The sequence below is a fragment of the Berghia stephanieae genome, chromosome 8 (genome assembly GCF_034508935.2).
Source record: "Berghia stephanieae isolate SIO BIC M18660-M18661 chromosome 8, UCSD_Bste_1.3, whole genome shotgun sequence".
In the NCBI taxonomy this organism is placed as follows: Eukaryota; Metazoa; Mollusca; class Gastropoda; order Nudibranchia; family Aeolidiidae; genus Berghia; species Berghia stephanieae.
The window spans coordinates 53111961-53133849 of record NC_088367.1 but is presented as its reverse complement, the minus strand read 5'-3'; the positions used below and the strand labels follow the sequence as shown (position 1 = coordinate 53133849).

General features: G+C 37.5%; 2 protein-coding genes across 2 annotated transcripts in view; one reads left to right on the top strand and one right to left on the bottom strand.

The window, feature by feature from the left end:
* The window catches only part of LOC144978874 (uncharacterized), a gene marked incomplete in the record, with an annotated part of 149669 nt that overhangs the window by 53687 nt on the left and 74093 nt on the right, over window positions 1-21889 (top strand).
* Window positions 13547-21889, bottom strand: part of LOC144978875 (uncharacterized) — a 42348-nt gene continuing 34005 nt past the window's right edge. Inside the window, exons 3-6 of the mRNA XM_078925461.1 lie at window positions 19296-19462; window positions 18331-18394; window positions 16341-16444; window positions 13547-14053 (exon numbers count right to left, since the gene is read on the bottom strand). Of these exons, the coding sequence (XP_078781587.1) occupies window positions 13974-14053; window positions 16341-16444; window positions 18331-18394; window positions 19296-19462 (415 nt within the window). The 3' untranslated portion in view covers window positions 13547-13973. The remainder of the gene's footprint in view (window positions 14054-16340; window positions 16445-18330; window positions 18395-19295; window positions 19463-21889) is intronic.

Sequence of the window (21889 nt, the reverse complement as noted above, 5' to 3'; positions counted from 1 at the left end):
AGCTTTTCCCCAATTTTTTGAAGATGAATTTCAAGGAAAACAAAATATTTTAATACAATCTATGGTTTTTAAAAAATAAATAGGCAGATTGTGGGGGGTTTTATTTTATATATATTATATTATATTATATATATAATTTTTATATAATATTTTTTTTTTTTTAAAAAAAGATTAAAATGCATCTTTTCTTTCTCCCTTTTTCTCTCTTTCCCTCCCCCCCCCCCCCCCTTTCTAACTCTTCACTTCATTTCCTCTTCTCCTCTCTTCCTGTTTCCCCTGTCTCCTCTCTATCATCCCCCTTTTTTATCTCGTCTTTATTCTCTTTTAAAACTCTCTCTCTTCCCCCCCCCTTTTCCCCTCTCCTCTCTCTCTCTTTCTCTCTCTCTCTCTCTCTGCTCTCTTTTCTTTCTCTCTTTCCCCTCTTCTAATTGCTTTCAAATTCCCCAATCTTTTTTTACTTACATTATTCTCACAAAGTGGGCTGCTTTTTGGGGAAAAAAATAACCATAATTTAAAAATTTGGCCAAAATTCCCCCCTTCAAATAACGATCTTTTTAAATGCCCCTCTTAGCAAAATCAAACCCAAAAAAGGGGGACTTCGCGAAGTCCCGGTTTTAGATTTTTTTGCAAGATGGGGTCTTTAAACGACGATATTTGAGGACGGTTTTCGGCCCAAAACTTTTAAATATGGTTATATTTCCACGGTTCGGCAGACCATATGCCGGATCATCATTGTCTTCCTGTGAGATAAAGGGAGATAAATCTAGGCAGAACCAGGCATTGTCGTTCTCTTTAAAAACAAAACAAAAAACAACACATCTTAAAGAATTTGGACAGAAAATCCGTCCATCGATTTATTTAAATTAGCCCCAATCCTAAAAAGAAATCCCCCGATAGTTTTAGGGGTAGAGTACTAGGTTCACACATAAAGAGACCAAGATCGATCCCGGGAACAGTCGATATATTTTTTCTGACCCCCCCCCCCCCCCCCCCCCCCCCCCCCCCCCCCCTCGGACCCTGGGGCCTTAGATCTGGGGAAATTTTGCGATAGAAAAATCTCATATCCCAAAAGGGTTAGCAAGAAATTTTTAAAATTGTCCCCTTTTAAAAAACCCAAGTCCCGATAGGATGAAGATAGAGAGATAGATTGATAGATAGTAGATAAAAAATAGAAAAAAGATAGATAGAAAAAAGATAGATAGAAAGTTATATAGATAGATAGGCAGATAGATGATAGATAATGATAGATTGATGATAGATAGATAGATAGATAGATAATAGATGATAATTGATAGATAGTGATTGATAGACGAGATAGATATATAAATAGATAATGATAGATAGATGATAGAAGATAGATAAGGGGGAGAGGATTTTTGGGAGGGGGGAGGGAGAGAGAGAGAAGAGAGAGAGGGAGAGAGAGGGGGGGGGGAGAGAGAGAAGTGGGTGAGTGAGTGAGTGGTTACAAACAAAACGCACCCACACACACCACAACACACACAACCCCACCACGACAAGAGAGAGAGAGAGATCAAGTAAGCGAGAAAGAGAGAGAATGAGAAAGAAATTGAAAGGGAGAGAGAGAGAGAGAGAGAGAGAGAGAGAGAGAGAGAGAGAAAGAGAGAGAGAGAGAAAGTGAAAGATAGAGACATATAAAGAAAGAGCTAGAGATAAAGAGAGCGATAGAGATAGAGCAAAAGATAGAGAGAGAGAGAGAGAGAGAGAGAGAGAGAGAGAGAGAGAAAGTGAAATATAGAGACATATAGAGAAAGAGCTAGATATAAAGAGAGCGATAGAGATAGAGCAAAAGATAGAGTGAGAGAGAGAGAAAATGTATGTATGTTTGTGTGTGTGAGAGAGAGAGAGAGACAGAGAGAGACAGAGAGAGAGAGAGTAGTTTTAGGCATCAGATATTGAATGGACCACACCACAAGGTTCCATGGCTTGTATATCGAACTGTCTGGACCCCTTTGGAAAATCAATATTCTACAGCTAGACAGATAGTTGGATAGATCTATGGATGGATAGATTGATGGATGGATAGACTGACGGATAGACTGTTAGTTTGATATATAGATAGATTAATGGATAGATAAATGGATGAAATATATATATATATATATATATATATATATATATATATATATATAGATATTTAATATACAGATAGATTGATTGGCATATAGAGAGAGAGAGATAGGATATTGTCATATTGGCTGAAAGATCGATAGATAGGAAAAGAGATCGGTTCTGTATAGTCAAGTTGAAGAGAGTGAGAAAATGACATATAATGATAGAGAGACAGATAGACCGAGTGAGATAGAAAGACTGATGAATAGAGATGTTTAGAGGCGTCCAAGTGAGATAGAAAGACTGATGAATAGAGATGTTTAGAGGCGTCCCAGTGAGATAGAAAGACTGATGAATAGAGATGTTTAGAGGCGTCCTAGTGAGATAGACAGACTGATGAATAGAGATGTTTAGAGGCGTCCAGTGAGATAGACAGACTGATGAATAGAGATGTTTAGAGGCGTCCTAGTGAGATATAAAGACTGATGAATAGAGATGTTTAGAGGCGTCCTAGTGAGATAGACAGATTGATAGATAGAGATGTTTAGAGGCGTCCTAATGAAATAGAAAGACTGATGAATAAAGATGTTTAGAGGCGTTCTAGTAAGATAGACAGACTGATGAATAGAGATGTTTAGCGGCGTCCCAGTGAGATAGACAGACTGATGAATAGAGATGTTTAGAGGCGTCCCAGTGAGATAGAAAGACTGATGAATAGAGATGTTTAGAGGCGTCCTAGTGAGATAGACAGACTGATGAATAGAGATGTTTAGAGGCGTCCCAGTGAGATAGACAGACTGATGAATAGAGATGTTTAGAGGCGTCCTAGTGAGATATTAAGACTGATGAATAGAGATGTTTAGAGGCGTCCTAGTGAGATAGACAGATTGATAGATAGAGATGTTTAGAGGCGTCCTAATGAAATAGAAAGACTGATGAATAAAGATGTTTAGAGGCGTTCTAGTAAGATAGACAGACTGATGAATAGAGATGTTTAGCGGCGTCCCAGTGAGATAGACAGACTGATGGATAGAGATGTTTAGAGGCGTCCTAGTGAGATAGAAAGACTGATGAATAGAGATGTTTAGAGGCGTCCTAGTGAGATAGACAGACTGATGGATAGAGATGTTAAGAGGCGTCCCAGTGAGATAGACAGACTGATGAATAGAGATGTTTAGAGGCGTCCTAGTGAGATAGACAGACTGATGAATAGAGATGTTTAGAGGCGTCCCAGTGAGATAGACAGGCTGATGAATAGAGATGTTTAGAGGCGTCCCAGTGAGATAGACAGGCTGATGAATAGAGATGTTTAGAGGCGTCCCAGTGAGATAGACAGACTGATGGATAGAGATGTTTAGAGGCGTCCTAGTGAGATAGACAGACTGATGAATAGAGATGTTTAGAGGCGTCCTAGTGAGATAGACAGACTGATGAATAGAGATGTTTAGAGGCGTCCTAGTGAGATAGAAAGACTGATGAATAGAGATGTTTGGAGGCGTCCTAGTGAGATAGAAAGACATGAATAGAGATGTTTGGAGGCGTCCTAGTGAGATAGACAGACTGATGAATAGAGCTGTTTAGAGGCGTCCTAGTGAGATAGACAGACTGATGGATAGAGATGTTTAGAGGCGTCCTAGTGAGATAGACAGACTTATGGATAGAGATGTTTAGAGGCGTCCTAGTGAGATAGAAAGACTGATGAATAGAGATGTTTAGAGGCGTCCTAGTGAGATAGACAGACTGTTGAATAGAGATGTTTAGAGGCGTCCCAGTGAGATAGAAGACTGAGGAATAGAGATGTTTAGAGGCGTCCTAGTGAGATAGAAAGACTGATGGATAGAGATGTTTAGAGGCGTCCTAGTGAGATAGACAGACTGATGGATAGAGATGTTTAGAGGCATTTTACCAATGGGGAGCCACAATCGTACACAACACAGGATCCTATTACTGGCCTGAAGAGCAGTCTGGACAATAGATCTAATATATAAGATGCATATGGAATAATCTGTTGTCTATTGGGCACATAATCTTTGACTTTATAATACATCGTATATTATTATGAAAGAGCGCTGCGGCCAATAAAAAGGAAGAAAAGAAGCAATTTTACCGCACTGAAACAACAATATTAGCAACAAAACTATCTGCTGTACTTAGACATGGATTTATTATCTTCAGTAATTCAAGGAAATGACGCTCTTTGAGTATCTTGGTGTATAAATCAACTGTCTGGGGCCTTGGAAAAAAATCAATTTTCCGATTATTCGTGGCTTGGTAAGATTTTGTCTGTTGTTCGATGCCTTGTTAAAGGGCACTGGGTCTTCTTCCTCTTCTTCTTCTTCTTCTTCTTCTTCTTCTTCTTCTTCTTCTTCTTCTTCTTCTTCTTCTTCTTCTTCTTCTTCTTCTTCTTCTTCTTCTTTTTCTTCTAAAATCAAGACACATTTTATCCCAAATAATCAATCCCACAGACTGTGAGTATTATTCACGATTTGAACAGAGTCAAATCATTTATGTCGAGGGATGAAAATATTATTATTATTATCAATGCAATATGTTTGGATAAAATACACACAACATTCGCCCACAGGATATCCCGAACCAACACACAAAAACTATATGTGTAACCTTGAACGTTTTTTAGTTTGATAAAATAATATTGAGAACTAATCACAAAAATGAACTACAATAATAAGAAAGTGAGTAGAGTGACGTCAATTTCGTTCCGTCTATAACTTCATTCAACACTCTGTCAAATTATTGTCATTTCTAATCGCGCGGATTGAGTCGGCTGTTAGGCATTGTCAAAATGTAGCTATGGTCCGGTCGGTCCCGACGTGAACGCATTCACAGGTCTGATTCCTCAAGTTGTTTTAGGCCGATAGTTGTGAAGGAAATACTCTCAAACCGCCGTTGTAATATATTGTCCATTTCAACACCATTTCGTTCTCTCCTTACCGCCATTTTAAGGATTTTCCCCAAAACTTCACACCAACCGACACAAAAATAGATATTTTATCACTCAAACACAATAGCAGTAAGTTATTGCCATACATAATTTCTTTAGCAAAACACGCTCTTCAACACACTGTTCATTTTCTTTAGATTTTATGATGTATAAGAGTGAATAAGAAAAATATTGGTTGTATCGTAAAGGAAGTGACGATTTTCCTGTCGTTGGTACGGAGACGGTTAAAACAAGGCCCTCATCGCCTTAGGTTATCCGACCTGCAAACAGGTGCACGTCGTTCTGTCCGAATCCTCCCCCCTTACGAGGGGTTTCTTTTTTCTATACCGGTCAATTTCCAGCCATCTGATTGGTTCTCGTAGGTTATCGTTTGACCTCTGACCCCAATCCAATCTCAAGCCGACAGCACGACATGAACAATTTGGCCATTTGCCAAAAAAAAAAAAGACAGAAAAGTGATAGACACCTACTGTGAATCAATAGCAGAGCTCACTCATATCATAATACGGCTATCATCAAAATGCAGGCAGTATTCAATTTCATAATATATGTGCGACTTTATGTGGTCTTATTGTATGACACTCGCTTTCGGGTAGGCAGCTCCTGTTCGAGCCTCGCTTACGCATTAATAAGTATTTCAACCCCCCCCCCCAAAAAAAAAAAACAAAAAAAAAAACAAGAAAAAAAAAGAAAAAAAAACAACAAAAAACCCCCCCCCCCAAAAAAAAAACAAAACAAAACAAACAAAAACAAACCAAAAAAAAAAGAATAAGTGATTTACATTTTTGGATCACTAACACAGTTCACTGATAAATGTATATATATATATATATATATATATATATATATATATATATATATATATATATATATATATGTATATATATATATATATATATATATATGTATATATATATATATATATATATATATATATATATATATATATATATATATATATATATATATATATACTAGTGAAAAGCCCGCAATTTCGCGGGGAAAGAACTATTTTCATTCGATATTGTCAGAATCATTTTCTTGACTTAGATGCACACTTTAATCGAGGAGCTTGTCGTCGCTGCCATGCTTTATTCGGCATGATTTTAGTTTATCAGTCAGTAGATATCAATATCAATAAGTCGCAAGTCTTTACCACGCTTTTCTTGGGATTGCTTTGCACTACCTTCAATACTTCACAAATTAGAATGGCGGCCGAGAATCAAAACAATGGTCAAATTAGGAAATTTTAAACTTTCACAAATCTATCAAGGTTTGTTCTAGAGTTTTTTAAACGCTTTTATTTGATGACAAAGTGAATAACTAAACGCCTGACAAAAGATCAACGGTGAAAATACAAATTGAATGAATACTGGGGATGTAGGAGCTTTCGGAATGTCTCCCCTTTACTTATGTGAGGTCAAATGAAAATCTGAAGCGGACGCGAAAAATATCAAGTCCCCGAATCTCTACTTTTGGTTTGTTTGGGCTAGAAGCTAGACAGATCCAATTGACAGTTTGACGAAACGTTTAACCAAATATTTCCCAGGGCAATAATTATCACATCGATGGATAAAAACGACAGTAATATCAGCAGTAATATTAGTTGATGTTGTTAATCGGTGAAACTTGTTTAAAATTTCTGTAAATCCGAATACCGTCATGTGATCAACTGAATTATATCACTATGAATGCCACGATTTGCTGAAAAATGCCAATCTGACAGTTCGTAGCAAACACACACCCCTCCCCCCCCCCCTTGCTCAAGAATTTCTCTACTTGATGGACACCCTCCCCCCCACCCCCCTTTTTTTTTCTTCCATGCAACCACATTCCAAAACACACACACACATATGTATACACCACACACACACACATAAACACACACACACGCACACACAAACATACACGCAATGAGAACACACTACTGCATAACAACACTGATCACCGCTAAATCAACACAACGGAAGTAAGGACTCAACTGGACAGATAGAGTTGAGGGTGTGGCCATGAGATGTTAGTGTCTTCGGTAAATTTTTTATGATATCTGTTTGACTTAACGAACTTTCAAACTGACTTTAAATTATAAAAGGAAATCAAGTTATCTGTTTATCTATATGTAAAAAATACATTTCTATTTTTCAAATCTTTCAGTAGAGTTGTGCGCCGTATCAATTTTTTTATTGACTCAAATAAGCACAATGTTCTCAACAATGCTATACTTTTTAAAGAAAGTATATATATATATATATATATATATATATATTATATATATATATATATATATATATATATAATATCATACCTTAATTAGTTGAGCCTCTTGGCTCCTGGCGAAGCTCAGGGCCTCAACATCACTCTTCCATCTTCTTCTGTCCTTGGCACAGAGCTTTGCCTCATTCCAGGTAAGATTGGAGACGCACAAATCTTGGTGAAGGCTTCTCCCCCAAGTCTGTTTTGGACGACACCGTTTCCTCTTGCCCTGTGGGTTCCATTCGAGAACCTGCTTGGCTATATTACATTACAGGGCTCTTTCCACAGGGTTTGGCCAACCAACCCGTCGTCACTTTCTGATTCTGCGCCTGACCTGGACTTCCATTTGTTCCTGGTTTGTTCTTGTCTACAGGTCAGTGTTTGTCACCTATTTGTCAAACCATTTCAACTTGAGGATTTGGCGAAGAAGACATCGATCGACCCACTCAGCAAAGTCGTTACCGCACTCGTGCACCGTCGCGTAACTACCCAGAAGCTTCGTCACAACACACCGTTCAACTAGATGCTCTGCGGTTTCGGGGTCTTACATGTTGGACTGCGGCTTGGTCGGAGCAATCGAGACTTATTACCCGATAATGAGACCCACTAAGTCCCAAATTTTGACAAAAGTTTGTATCCTGGCTGATGTGGTCAAGGGTTGTTCGCTAAGTCTCTGACCCAAAGAGAATGACTCCTTTGAAAAGCCCCCATCCCCCCCCCAGCCACCCCCTCTATAAAATAGAATAAGTGATTTCCATCTGTGGGTCCTGAACAGAGCTCTCTGACATATCATGTTAAAAAAATCGAATAAGTGATTTCCATCTGTGGGTCCTGAACAGTGCTCTCTGACATATCATGTTAAAAAATCGAATAAGTGATTTCCATCTGTGGATCCTGAACAGAGCTCTCTGACATATCATGTTAAAAAATCGAATAAGTGATTTCCATCTGTGGGTCCTGAACAGTGCTCTCTGACATATCATGCTAAAAAATCGAATAAGTGATTTCCATCTGTGGATCCTGAACAGAGCTCTCTGACATATCATGCTAAAAAAAAGAATAAGTGATTTCCATCTGTGGATCCTGAACAGAGCTCTCTGACATATCATGGCAATTATTAAAAGATACAGTCATCTGATTGGTATATTGCTATATCAGGTGCGAGAAAAAAAAAAAACGCGTAAAATTTATAAGCCTGTAGCAGTCGGAGTATAAAAGGTGCAAGTCTGCAATTATTGATGCTGTGCGTTTAGGTAAAACACTCACAACATCTGCCAACGGGATAAAAGGTATCAGCATACACAACTATGTGTAACCTTGATCGTTTATAGTCTGATTTGTAGAATTTAGTGAGAAGTAATCATAACAGTGGCTTTAAAAACAATAACAAAGAGCTGAATGACGTCACTTCCGTTCCTTGTGTACCACAATCAATATTCATTTATTGATATTTGTGTATACTATTTTTCGGGGAAACATCAAGAAAAATGTTGATTCTACGGTTGTTTTAATAAACGCAATGAATGTTTTTTGCTGTCTCGAAGGATTGGGACAAGATTCGGACATGTTGATGTCATCTGTAGATCCACGATTTTGGTTCTTGACGTGCGTAGCTTTTCCCCCATGATCCAGTTGGATTCAATAGTCTGATGTCACGTCACCCTGCAACGGCGACCATCGTGGTTCTAAACAAAAAGAATCGGTACTTTTTATTCTTCATGCTGGCTAGAACTTTTCATATGCCTTGTGGTCAGAATCTATAAAAGTCAAAACATGATCAGATTTATTTGTTTTTTTTTCCTCTCGATACGCTTTTATGCTCGTCGGAGAAGTATTTCATATGGGCGTCCGCCATTGTTCGATAGTTTAGAACCAGTTACTAAGTTACCATGCGTCATTAAGAGGGAAGTGACGTCATGACTGTTGAAGCGTATTGAGATGATTTATATTGATCTATTCTATGGTCTGAGGTCATTGGTCACATTGCTAAATGTGCTCAAAGTGAACCACATAGTGAAAAGTATTCACAGTTTTTGAAATAATATCTAACACCATGATTGGTCATTTTGCTCAGCATGACTCATCTTTACAAGTTTTGTAAAACTAACAAATATCCAATCATTGGACAGCAACAAAGATCGGTGACTAGGTTGGACGAATACATGAATACAGATCATTCCCATTGGTCATTTTGCCCAGCATGACTACTGGGTATGTTTTAAAATGTCATAAACAATGCAGCGTGTTTACATTTATTGATAAATGTCCAATCTATGTACACCAACAAATCATGTGATCGATGGCTAGGTTGGACTAAATTTTGTATATAGATCTCTCCCCTTGATTTTCTAATATCACGAATAGTGATTCGAACTCATGCCTTACCGTTATGAGTCGATTGGTGACAAATATGGAACAAACTTAAGCCGCGTTTTCAGCGCATACGTGAAGACCAAATTTGGACCAAAATTGTGTTGTCTTCTTTAAGTGGCAGAAAAGGAGAATAACACATCGACGCATTGCGCATGCTCTGTGTGCATGTGTGTTATGTGTGTGTGTGTGTGTGTCTGTTTCCGGTTCAGATTACCCCAAGACCACTCTTATCATCTATTTTCGAGTGGCCCTAAGTGGTGGAAATTTCCAGTCCTTGTCTTTTTATATTTTATTCTTATCTCAACTGTATCATTATCTACCTCTTATCTAATCACGAAGGCTAGTTTTCCAAAAAGTCGTTAAGTCCATTTTCCTACATTTTGAGATTTTCCATGTTTAAGATAATTTGAAATGTAAACTTTATTTTAAGCATCAATTGGCACCAAAACTTCCTCAGATTTGTGTGAATTTGGAGTTTAAATAATAATATGATGAAATAATAGACGGAATGAGTCATTTTAAGGGAAATAACCCTCAATTTTTTTTTTTAATGGGACAAACAGAGTTAGAGAGTTTTGGAAAATCACGCATCATATATATATATATTATATATATATATATATTATATATATATATATATATATATATATATATATATATATGTATATAATATGTATCCGCCTGCCGGATGTAGCGTAGCGACACACATAGACCTGTATGTAGTCTTTCAAGATTGTAGTCTGATGGACATTATTCAGGAAGAGAACTTCTCACTAAAATGGCTGTCTAAAATCCATAACAGTGAGATGACCGACGTCGCTATCGTTCCTTCTATGGTATAACTGGCATATATTCGACGATTTTTACATAAATTAAAAATAAATAAATCAATCAATAAAATTCCCTTTATTCATCCCCAAAGGGAAATTGAGTAGTCTTTAGGCTCTATTCCAAGGGAAGAGTGGAATAACCCAGGCGTCAGCCGCAGTGAGATATGACAAAGTGACTTGCTCAAGGACACACAACAAGGTTGGTAGTCGAACTCGGTACCTTTTGGGTTCGAAGCAAAGAGCTTCCCGCTGAGCCACGGTTGCCCCTTTGTTCTCGAATTTTTTTTTAAATTTTAGAAAGTTTCTAATAGGATTCAATAGTCTGATGTCATGTCACGTCCGCCCAGCAACCAGCAGCTTGGTTCTAAACAAAGACAGTCCGTACTTTTTTATTATTCATGCTGGGTAGAACTTTATCGCTTGTCATGTGATCAGAATGTATACAAGTCAAAACATGATCAGATTTATAATGTTTTCGCCCCTCAGTATACACTTTTATGCTCGTCGGAGACGTATTTCATAACTTCGGGGATGGAGATAATGGCGTCCGCCATTGTTCCAATAGTTTAGAACCAGTTACTAAGTAACTAAGCGTCATTACAAGGGAAGTAACGTCACGACTTTTGAAGCCTATTCCTACTTCGTAAATGAGTAACTCACCGTCAACAGCGTTATCTCTAGCTCTGTCGGAAAAAAAAAATTGTAATATCGCCTGACAGACGCCAATGTCTTGTTCCCCAGACGTGTTGCTGTTGGTCAGGGACCCTTTTGTAAAGACCTTTGAGCACATTAAGTGGATATTGCTCTATATAAAAGCTCAATTTTTTTCTTCTTTTCTTTACTTCGTAAGAAAACAACGTTATGTATTTGTCCAGTGTTGTGTGTGTGTATGTGTGTGTGTGTGTGTGTGTGTGTGTCTGTGTGCCTATGTATATGTATGTATGCATCGACGTGTATACGTTTATTCTGGTCTGCCATCCGATCGCACTAGTAGGCCTGGTTTAACATTGTTGTGATGGACAACATTTTGTTTCATGTCTTGAGAATAATGATAAGCCCATAATGAATTGGGTTAACGGACCTGCAAATAGGTGCACGTCCGATATACATGTATATACAATTAGTTTTGGGAGTTGTTTATCTCTCTCTCTCTCTCTCTCTCTCTCTCTCTCTCTCTCCTCTTTCTCTCTCTCTTTCTCCCATCTCTCTCTGTCTCCCATCTCTCTCTATCCCCGCTTTCTCTGTCTCCCACCTTTCTCGCTCTCCAAGCTCTCTCCAATATGTACTAAACGTGCTCAAAGCTCTCTCTCTCTCTCTCTCTCTCTCTCTCTCTCTCTCTCTCCTCTCCTCTCTCTCTCCTCTCTCTCTCTCTCTCTCTCTCTCTCTCTCTCTCTCTGTATGTGTCTGTATATATATATATATATATATATATATATATATACATGTGTGTGTGTGTGTGTGTGTGTGTTTGTGCGCGCGCGTGTTTATGTGTTTGCCTTTTTCCCTTCATGTTGTTTTGTTTTTATCTCCATACTACGTGATAAGTCCAGGACATGAGCTGTGTATAACAACTAATGTCAACATTTATTATGACATTAAGGTACAGTCGACTTCAATGCTTAATCTCCGAGTTGACGCCAAAAACACAAAATTTAACAGTAACGCTAGGTGGTATAGTGGTATGACACTCGTTTTCGAAGAGGAAGGTCATGGGTTCGAGCCTCGCTCTCTGCATAGTTGAGTCCTTGGAATAGGCTCTTTATTCACATTCTCTCACCGTACTCGGGTGTAAAAGGAGTATCTGGTCGTTAACAGCTTTGTCTATGTCCGAAAAAATGTAATATCGCCTAACAGGCATCATGTCCGTCCTACATGTTACGTGTTGCTGTTGCCCAGGGATCCCTTGTATAGCGCTTTGAGCACGTTTAGTTGATATTGGAGAGAGAGAGGGGGGGGGGGGGCGGGGGACAGCGAGAAAGGGGGAGAGCGAGAGACATGGGGATAGAGAGTGAAGGGAGAGAAAGATAGATAGATAGATAGATAGATAGATAGATAGAGAGAGAGAGAGAGAGAGAGAGAGTGAGAGAGAGAGAGAGAGAGAAAGAGATGGGGGGACAGCGAGAAAGGGGGAGAGCAAGAGACAGGGGATAGAGAGAGAAGGGGGTGAGAGAGAGAGATAGAGAGAGGTAGAGAGAGAGAGACAGCAATGATTTCAAACCCTAGACTTCAAGCATATTTCTATTGTACTCGTAAACTACCAACGTCACACTCACTATTTCTGACCTGTTTTTTGCCAGTTGTTTCTCCCCCCCCCCCCCCTCCTCCTCCTCCTCTTCCTTTCCCCTCCTCCTCCTCGTACCCCTCCTCCTCTTCCTTTCCCCTCCTCCTCCTCGTACCCCTCCTCCTCTTCCTTTCCCCTCCTCCTCCTCGTACCCCTCCTCCTCTTCCTTTCCCCTCCTCCTCCTCGTACCCCTCCTCCTCTTCCTTTCCCCCTCCTCCTCCTCCACCTCATCCTCTTCCTTTCCCCCTCCTTCTCCCCCTCCTCCTCCTCGTCCCCCTCCTCCTCTTCCTTTCCCCTCCTCCTCCCCCCCCCTCCTCTCCTCCTCCTCCTCCTCCTCCTCCTCTTCCTCCTCATCTTCCTTTCCCCTTCTTCCTCCTCCTCCTCCTCCTCCTCCTCCTCCTCGTCCTCCTCCTCCCCTCCTCTTCCTCCTCTTCCTTTCCCATTCCTCCTTCAATTGTTACGTCAAACATCATGACTGAAATTTGAATTACAACCTGTCGTCTCCTTTATCGTTTATTACTGTAATAAATCACTTTATAGATCGCGTGATAGATCACGTATAATATAAATAATACAGTTGTTAGAAGGTTGGGGGAGGGGGCAGGGGGAGGGGCTCATAAAGCTCAAATGATTCATACATTAAAAACAAAAACAAAAACAAAAACACGTACCCCCCCCCCCCACACCCTTAAAGCATTTTTATAAAGACGAATAGCTATAAATAAATAAATAAATAAATAAATAAATAAATAAATAAATAAGACCGACTCATTTCAGTTGGTTTTAATTTAATAATACATTTATTTTGTTACATTTCATTCAGCACAAAACAAAAATGAAAGGTAAAACAGTCACAAAATCGTCTCACAAAACAACCAAGCTCTCAAAATACTTTTTTTAAAACAAAAAAAATACAACAACAAAAAACAGCAAACAAGCAAATGACAAAAGACAATAAATGATTTATAAAGAATAGGACAAACATAAACAATATATATATATATATATATATATATATATATATATATATAATATATATATAAAACAATGGACTAATACGCTATCATGAACAACCAATCAGATTTTAAGATTATGCGCTATATATAAGGGCCAATCAATTTTATTAGAACACTCGTTATTAATAGCAGCCAATCAAATTAGACGAAAACACGCACTGACTCCTTGATCGGTTGTTGATGAGTGATTAACAGTAAGAACGGGAGACGAAGATGATGGCTGAGACCAGGAGAGCAAGAATGGAGGGTCGGAGATTGGCGCAGCCACCTGGGGAATAAAAGAAAACGAGACAATATTAAAAAGGGATGAATTGTGGTGACGTCACACCCTCCATTCTTTTGGTTCCCAAATCGTTTGGAGTGTGTATGTAACTAGTTCTTTCTACTACTTGTTCTCATTCGATCTAATATTTCTTCATATTATTTAAACTCCAAATTCACACAAATCTAAGGAAGTTTTGGTGCCAATACGCTTCAACAGTCGTAACGTCACTTCCCTCGTAATGACGCTAAGTAACTTAGTAACTGGCTCTAAACTATCGGAACAATGGCGGACGCCCTTATGAAATATTTCTCCGACGAGCATAAAAGGGTATCCAGAGGGAAAAAAAAACATTATAAATCTGATCATGTTTTGACTTATACACATTCTGATCACAAGACATATGAAAAGTTCTAGCCAGCATGAAGAATAAAAAGTACAGATTTTCTTTGTTTAGAACCACGATGGCCGCCGTTGCTGGGTGACGTGACATCAGACTATTGAATCCAATTGATGCTTAAAATAAAGTTTACTTTTTCAAATTATCTTAAACATGGAAAATCTCAAAAGGTAGGAAAATCTACCAATGAATGGTTTACATAAAGGAAGCATCACTGTTTTAGTGGCATGACGTGTCTAGGCAGATTCTTTCGACAGGAAAAAGAACGAGAATGGATGGTTTTGATGGGAGCGATCTATATTCATGTTTTCGTCCAACCAAGTCATCAATCATATGATTTGTTGTTGTCCAACGATTTGATGTTTCTTAACAAATTAATGTGAACACGCTGTTTTGTTTATGATAATTGTACACATACTCATGTTTCTTTCTGAACAAAATGACCAATCGTGATTCTAAATCTGTCAAAAGCTGTGAACACTTTTCACTATGTAGCTCATTTTGAGCACATTTTGCAATGTGACCAAAGATCTCGAGCACATGGAAAGGGAATATAGATAGAATGCGCTTGGCCAAGGAGTTCACAACATTGCCATCCGGAAGTATAACGGACCAACACACAAACTCTGTGTAACCATGAACTTTTATAGTCTGGTTAATACAGTTTAGTGAGAACAACTCACAAACGCGGATGGCAAAAACTATAACAAAGGCCTGAGTGACGTCATCTGCATACTATCTGTAGATCATGCCCATTGTGTTGCTAAGTGGTCTTCTTTTTTTATGATTGTCTTTAAAACACATTTGGATGATCAGTTTTACTAAGTAAATGTTTGAATAGTAATACAAACGTTTTAGGTTACACGTAGTTTTGATTTCGCTGGTGTATTCCGTGTGTTTGTTGTGAGTAAATTACAGACATGTGTAGCATCTATGATCGTAGATTTCGTTAAATTATAGCATGACACTGACCAAAAAATGACGGCAAGAGACAAGTCTTTGGCCGCAAAAGAAAACAAATCGTGAGTTGCATTCAACAGTTCAACCAATGGGACCACTTGTTTCCATGAGCTCTATTAACGACAAATGACTAGGCGGTGCCAAAACCAAATAATGATCTTGGAATATGGGTGTTAGTGGGTTCTTTTGGGTTTCAGTATCATGCTATAGATAGAATGCGCTTGGCCAAGGAGTTCACAACATTGCCATCCGGAAGTATAACGGACCAACACACAAACTCTGTGTAACCATGAACTTTTATAGTCTGGTTAATACAGTTTAGTGAGAACAACTCACAAACGCGGATGGCAAAAACAATAACAAAGGCCTGAGTGACGTCATCTGCATACTATCTATAAAACATAATGATGGCGACGCTGATACTGATCACATGACGGCAAAAGACAAGTCTTTGGCGACACAGGAAAACAAATCGTGAATTGTGTTCAACAGTTCAACCAATGGGACCACTTGTTTCCTTGACCACTACTAAATACAACTTACTAGGCCGGTCACAAACCTAAAAATGACGACGGAATATGGGTGTTAGTGGGTTTTAGCGTAGCCATCGTTATGTTATAGCCTGATACTGAAATCCAAAAGGACTGGTAGTTTGACGTCATTATTTGTTTTTTGCACCGCCTAGTGAGTTGTCGTTAGTAGAGCTCATGGAAACAAGTTATTTTATTGGTTGAACTATTGAATTCAACTCACGATTTGTTTTCTTTTGTGGCAAAAGACTGGCATTTTGACGTCATTTTTTGGTCAGTGTCAGGCCATAACTTCACGAAGGCCACGGTTTTAGTGCCAGACTATAAGATTGCCACGTACCGAATCACACTGCACCAATACAGCGCCAGAAATAACAAGATCAATTATCATTCTGTGACTTACATTTTTCCTTCGCCTGTTCGAAAGCTTTCTTGGCTGTCTCACCCATATTGTCGAATATGTCAGTACCGCAATCCTTGTTCAGCTGCACAACACACTTGTAAGCTCTGTATAACAAAACAAGAAAAACAAATAAAACGGAAGGGCTTAAATAAGAAGAAAAAAAAATTAAGCTTTTATAGATAGAATGAAGTTGACGTCACTCTTGTCTTTGTTATTGTTTTTTGCCATCCACGTTTACGAGTAATACTCACTAAACTGTATTAACCAGACTATAACAGTTCATGGTTACACAGAGTTTTGTGTGTTGGTCCGTTATACTTCCGGATGGCAAGGTTATGAGCTTCTTAGCCAAGCGCATACTATCTATATTACACAATATCCACTAAACTTGTTCGAAGCGCTTTGCAAAGGGTCCCTGACCAACAAGACCACGTGACACGTAGACCGTGACATGACGCCTGTTAGGCGATACAACACGTTTTTGTCCGACAAAGAGACTACGCTGTTGACAGTCAAGTATTACATTCACACCTGAGTATTGTGAGAGAATGTGAGTAAAGAACCTTTTCCAAAGGACTCAACTGTGGGCTGAGTGAGGTTCAAACCTAGGACCTTCCAATTCAAACGCGAGTATCATACGAAAATGCAACATATAGGTGCACAAGAGCAAGAGAAATACCAGAAGATCATTGATGCTATGCGTTTAGGTACAATGCTCAAAACAGCCGTCAGCCAAATAATACATTGCAGGACACAAAACGCTGTGTTATAGTCTAGTTGATAAAAGTGAGTGAGAGCTAATCACAAAAAGCTCTCTAGAAATAATAACTTGATAATAATAATAATAATAATAATAATAATAATAATAATAATAATAATAATAATAATATATAATAATTAATAATAATAATAATAATAATATATAATAATAATAATAATAATAATAATAATAATGATGATAAATAATAATAATAATAATAATATAATAATAATAATAATAATAATAATAATAATAATAATAATAATAATAATATAATAATATAATAATAATAATAATAATATAATAATAATGATAATAATAATAATAATAATAATAATAAAATAATAATAATAATAATAATAATAATAATAATAATAATAATAATAATAAAATGAAATATAATTTGATAATATAGATAGAACAAAGTTGACGTCACTAAGGTCTTTGTTATTCTTTTTTCTTTTTTTTTTTTTTTTTTTTTTTTTTTTTTTTTTTTTTTTTTTTTTTTTTTTTTGCCAACCATGTTAATGAGTCATTCTCACGAAACTGTATTATCCAGACTGTAAACGTTCAAGAGTACACATAGTTTCGTGTGTTAATTCCGTTATACTTCCGGATAGCAATGTTGTGAGTTTCATAGCACAGCTCACACCATCTATTAGGCAAATGCGGTTTTCACAGGTGCAGTACCTTGGGTGTAACCAACACAGTGAAAACTTTTACGAAGACAACTTACATGCAAACACTTGTTCAGGGCTCGATGATTTCAACGAGTGAACAAAACTCACAAAATCACAGAAATCATTTTTAAAAACGCCTTAACACACGGAGATACCAGACCAGTGTGGAAAGGTCATTGTCACTTGTCTTTGTCCACAATCTAAGGGACTGAATTTGGTAGATACTGCCATTCACTCAATACCTCCATATTATTCCATTGGAATCTAAAATATAGATAGTTCGAAGATGACGTCACTCACGTCTTTGTTATTATTTTTTGCCATCTGCGTTTATGAGTAATGCTCACTGAACTGTATTAACCCGACTATAAACGTTCATGGATACACACAGTTTTGTGTGTTGGTCTGTTATACTTCCGGATGGCAATGTTATGAGCTTCTTAGCCAAGCGCATACTATCTATAGATGAAATTTACTTGAATTTTGACTACCTAGGCAAGTTCCCCAAATTCCATTATAACGTATGTGAGTAACATTCACAATGACTTACGGGCAAACGTCATCTTCCGATCCTTTTTTCTTGCATGCCATGTAGTCTTGTGAGGTGCATTTTTCTGGGGATGAAAATGTATTGGAAATGTGATGATGATGATGATGATGATGATGATGATGATGATGATGATGATGATGATGATGATGATGATGATGATGATGATGGTGATGATGATGATGGTGATGACGACGACAATGACGACGACGACGACGATGATGATGATGATGATGATGATGATGATGATGATGATGATGATGATGATGATGATGATGATGGTAATGATTATGATCATGATGGTCATGTGAATAAAGAGTAATTTTCCAAGGACTCAACTATGTGTCGCAGGCACGGGTGTAAGGGAACATGATATAAGGCGTGTTGGAAACGACATCAGACGAGGCTCAAGCAAGACATAAAAATACAAGAAAAAAATCACGTCTTTCTCCCAGATCTCTCTGTCGTGTAATGCTAGCACGTCTGGCCGGTAATCAGAAGGTCTGAGGTTCGATCCCAGGTCGTAGAAGACTGATTTGGGGATTATATTTCTTGTATTTTTCTTTCTTTTTTTGTCTGGTACTCTTACATGAACAGCATTCAAGATCGTTTCCGGTTGGAATAATTACATTTAAAAAAATAATCAAAATTGTGATATTATATTGCGCAATATCCACTAGAAGTGCTCAAAGCGCTTTACAAGGGGTCCTTGACCAACAGCAAAAATTAAACATTGAGGACGAGACATGACGCATGTTAGGCGATAATATTACAATTGTTTTAGGACAAGAGGCGAAGCTGTTAACGACCAGGTATTCATTTTACACCTGAGTACGGTGACAGAAAGTGAGTAAAGAGTGAAGAATATTCCAAGGACTCAACTTATGCGCCGAGCGAGGCTTGAACTAAAAACCTTCCGATCCGAAGGCGAGTGTCATACCACTAGACCACATAGCCGCACTTATTACCTGTGGAGCCACCATTACTGCCACTGCTGCTTCCACCACTGCCACCTCCAGAGCCACTACAAGCTTGTAGGGCCGTGTTCAATCCGTCAATAGATGTCTTTACAGACTCTGCCATGTTCTCTTCGCATTTTAGATCCATGAAGCAAGCTTTGGCTTCCCTAAGTCCCCTGTAAAGTAACATTCATAATAATGTTCAATTCCCCTGTAAAACAACATTCATAATAATTTTTAATTCCCCTGTCAAACAACATTCATATTAATGTTAAATTCCACTGTAACACACCATTCATAATAATATTATATCCCCCTGTGACATTCATAATAATGCTTAATTTCCTTGTAAAACAACATTCATAATAATGTTAAATTCCCCTGGAACATTCATATTAATGTTAAATTCCCTTGTAAAACAACTTTCATAATAATGCTTAATTTCCTTGTAAAACAACATTCATAATAATGTTAAATTCTCTTGTAAAACAACTTTCATAATAATGTTAAATCCCCTCGTAAACAACATTCATAATAATGTTAAATTCCCCTGTAAAACAACATTAATATTAATGTTAAAGTCGCTTGTAAAACAATATTCATAATAATGCTTAATTCCCTTTTTAAACAACATTTATAATAATGTTGAATTCCACTGTAACATTCATAATAATGTTAAATTCCCCTGTGAAACAACATTCATAACAATGTTAAAATAAATACTTTAGCTATTATATAGCGGAATATCCACTAAACGTGTACAAAGCACTTTACAAGATCCCTGACAAATAGCAACATGTAACATGTAGGACGCGACATGACGCCTGTTAGGCGATATTACAATTGTTCGCACAGAGACAGCACTGTTAACGCCCAGGTACCCATTTTACACCTGAGTACTATGAAAGAATATGAGTAAGGATCCTTTTCCAAGGACTCAAGTATGCGTCGAGTGAGGGTAGAACCCAGGATCTTCCGATCCGACAGCGGGTGTCATACCACAAGACCGCATAGCCCTACGTCCAAGCAGTTTATGAAAAACGGGCTAAAGCGACATATACTTATTTGCAGGTCTGATAACCTAAATTGTTATGGGCTCATTGTCCTAATGGAAATACTCTCAAACCAACGCAACATTTTGTACATTGAATTAATGTCAAACTAGGCCGATACTTGCGTTCTGATGACAGACCTGCTCACTTTGCGGCGCTGCTCTGTGGCTGACGCCTGGATTATTCAAGTCTTCTTTTGGAATAGATCCTTAAGAAAACTTTCCCCTTCTAAAGCATGGTGACTTGCTGAAAGAGACACCGCTGAACCACGCTGAGTTTAGACCAATTTTGATGGACTCCACCAGCGTCTCTCATGTTTGGGAGTCGAACTCTGGATCTTCCAGTTCTCAGGGGAATGTGATACCACACAAAGGACAGATAATCGTTTGCTAAGAGCTTGCAAAGATAGGGTTATTCTCACACTGATAATGGCTGGTGACTGACTCCATGTCCACCCAGTAATGATTGCGTAGCTGGGTCCGTTAGACATTGGTGAAAGTACTTTTGCGGTAACCCGTAGTTGCTATTGTCTGTTTCACGCTACTACTACTGTTACTACTACTACTACTACTACTACTACTACTACTACTACTACTACTACTACTACTACTACTACTACTACTACTACTACTGCTACTACTAATAAATAATAATAATAATATAATAATAATAATAATAATAATAATAATAATAATAATAATAATAATAATAATAATAATAATAATAATAATAATAATAATAATAATAATAATAATAATAATAATACTTTATTGCATCCCAAAAAGGAGATTTTTTGTACAGACGTGTTATAATTTACACATAAGATAAAAATACAATGGAAATAGGATGTATATATATATATATAAAAGGAGCAGCTCTATAACCAGAGCTGCGCTTTATAATATGAATAATTTCAACATTGTAAAATAGTTAAAACTGTCACTATAAATTGAAAATTGAAAAGATTGCAAAACAAATAAATTAATAAATTAATATTTATATTTTTTTAAAGTAAAAATGAGAAATAATTATATAAAATGATTATTGCTTGTTGTTATAAAGCCTAATACTGGACGGCAGAAAAGATTTTCGGTGTCTCTCTGTTTTCGTTGAAATAGAGAAAGGGCGACCACTTCTTTCTGACATAATAATTGATGGTCTTAGTGGATGATACTGGTCATTTAATATTTTAGTTATTTTATTTATAGAAAATTTCTCGTATAAAAGATCTACATCGTCAACATCATTTATAAAGCGTTTAATGGATTTTTTAATATTTGAATTTATTTTGTTCCTTTCCACTGCTAAGCAATTACCTCCCCAAGCTGTTATACAAAATGACAAAACACTTTCGATTACTGCTCTATAAAATAATGTGCAGAGGGTTTTATCTATTCTAAACGAGAGTTTTGATAAAAAATATGTACATCTGCACATCTTATGCCTAATTATTTTCAAGTGTTCATCCCACTTGAGCCTGTCATCAGTCGTTACACCAAGGTATTTGTAGTGAGGAACTCGCTGGACGAATTGGTCCTTTAATTTTAACGG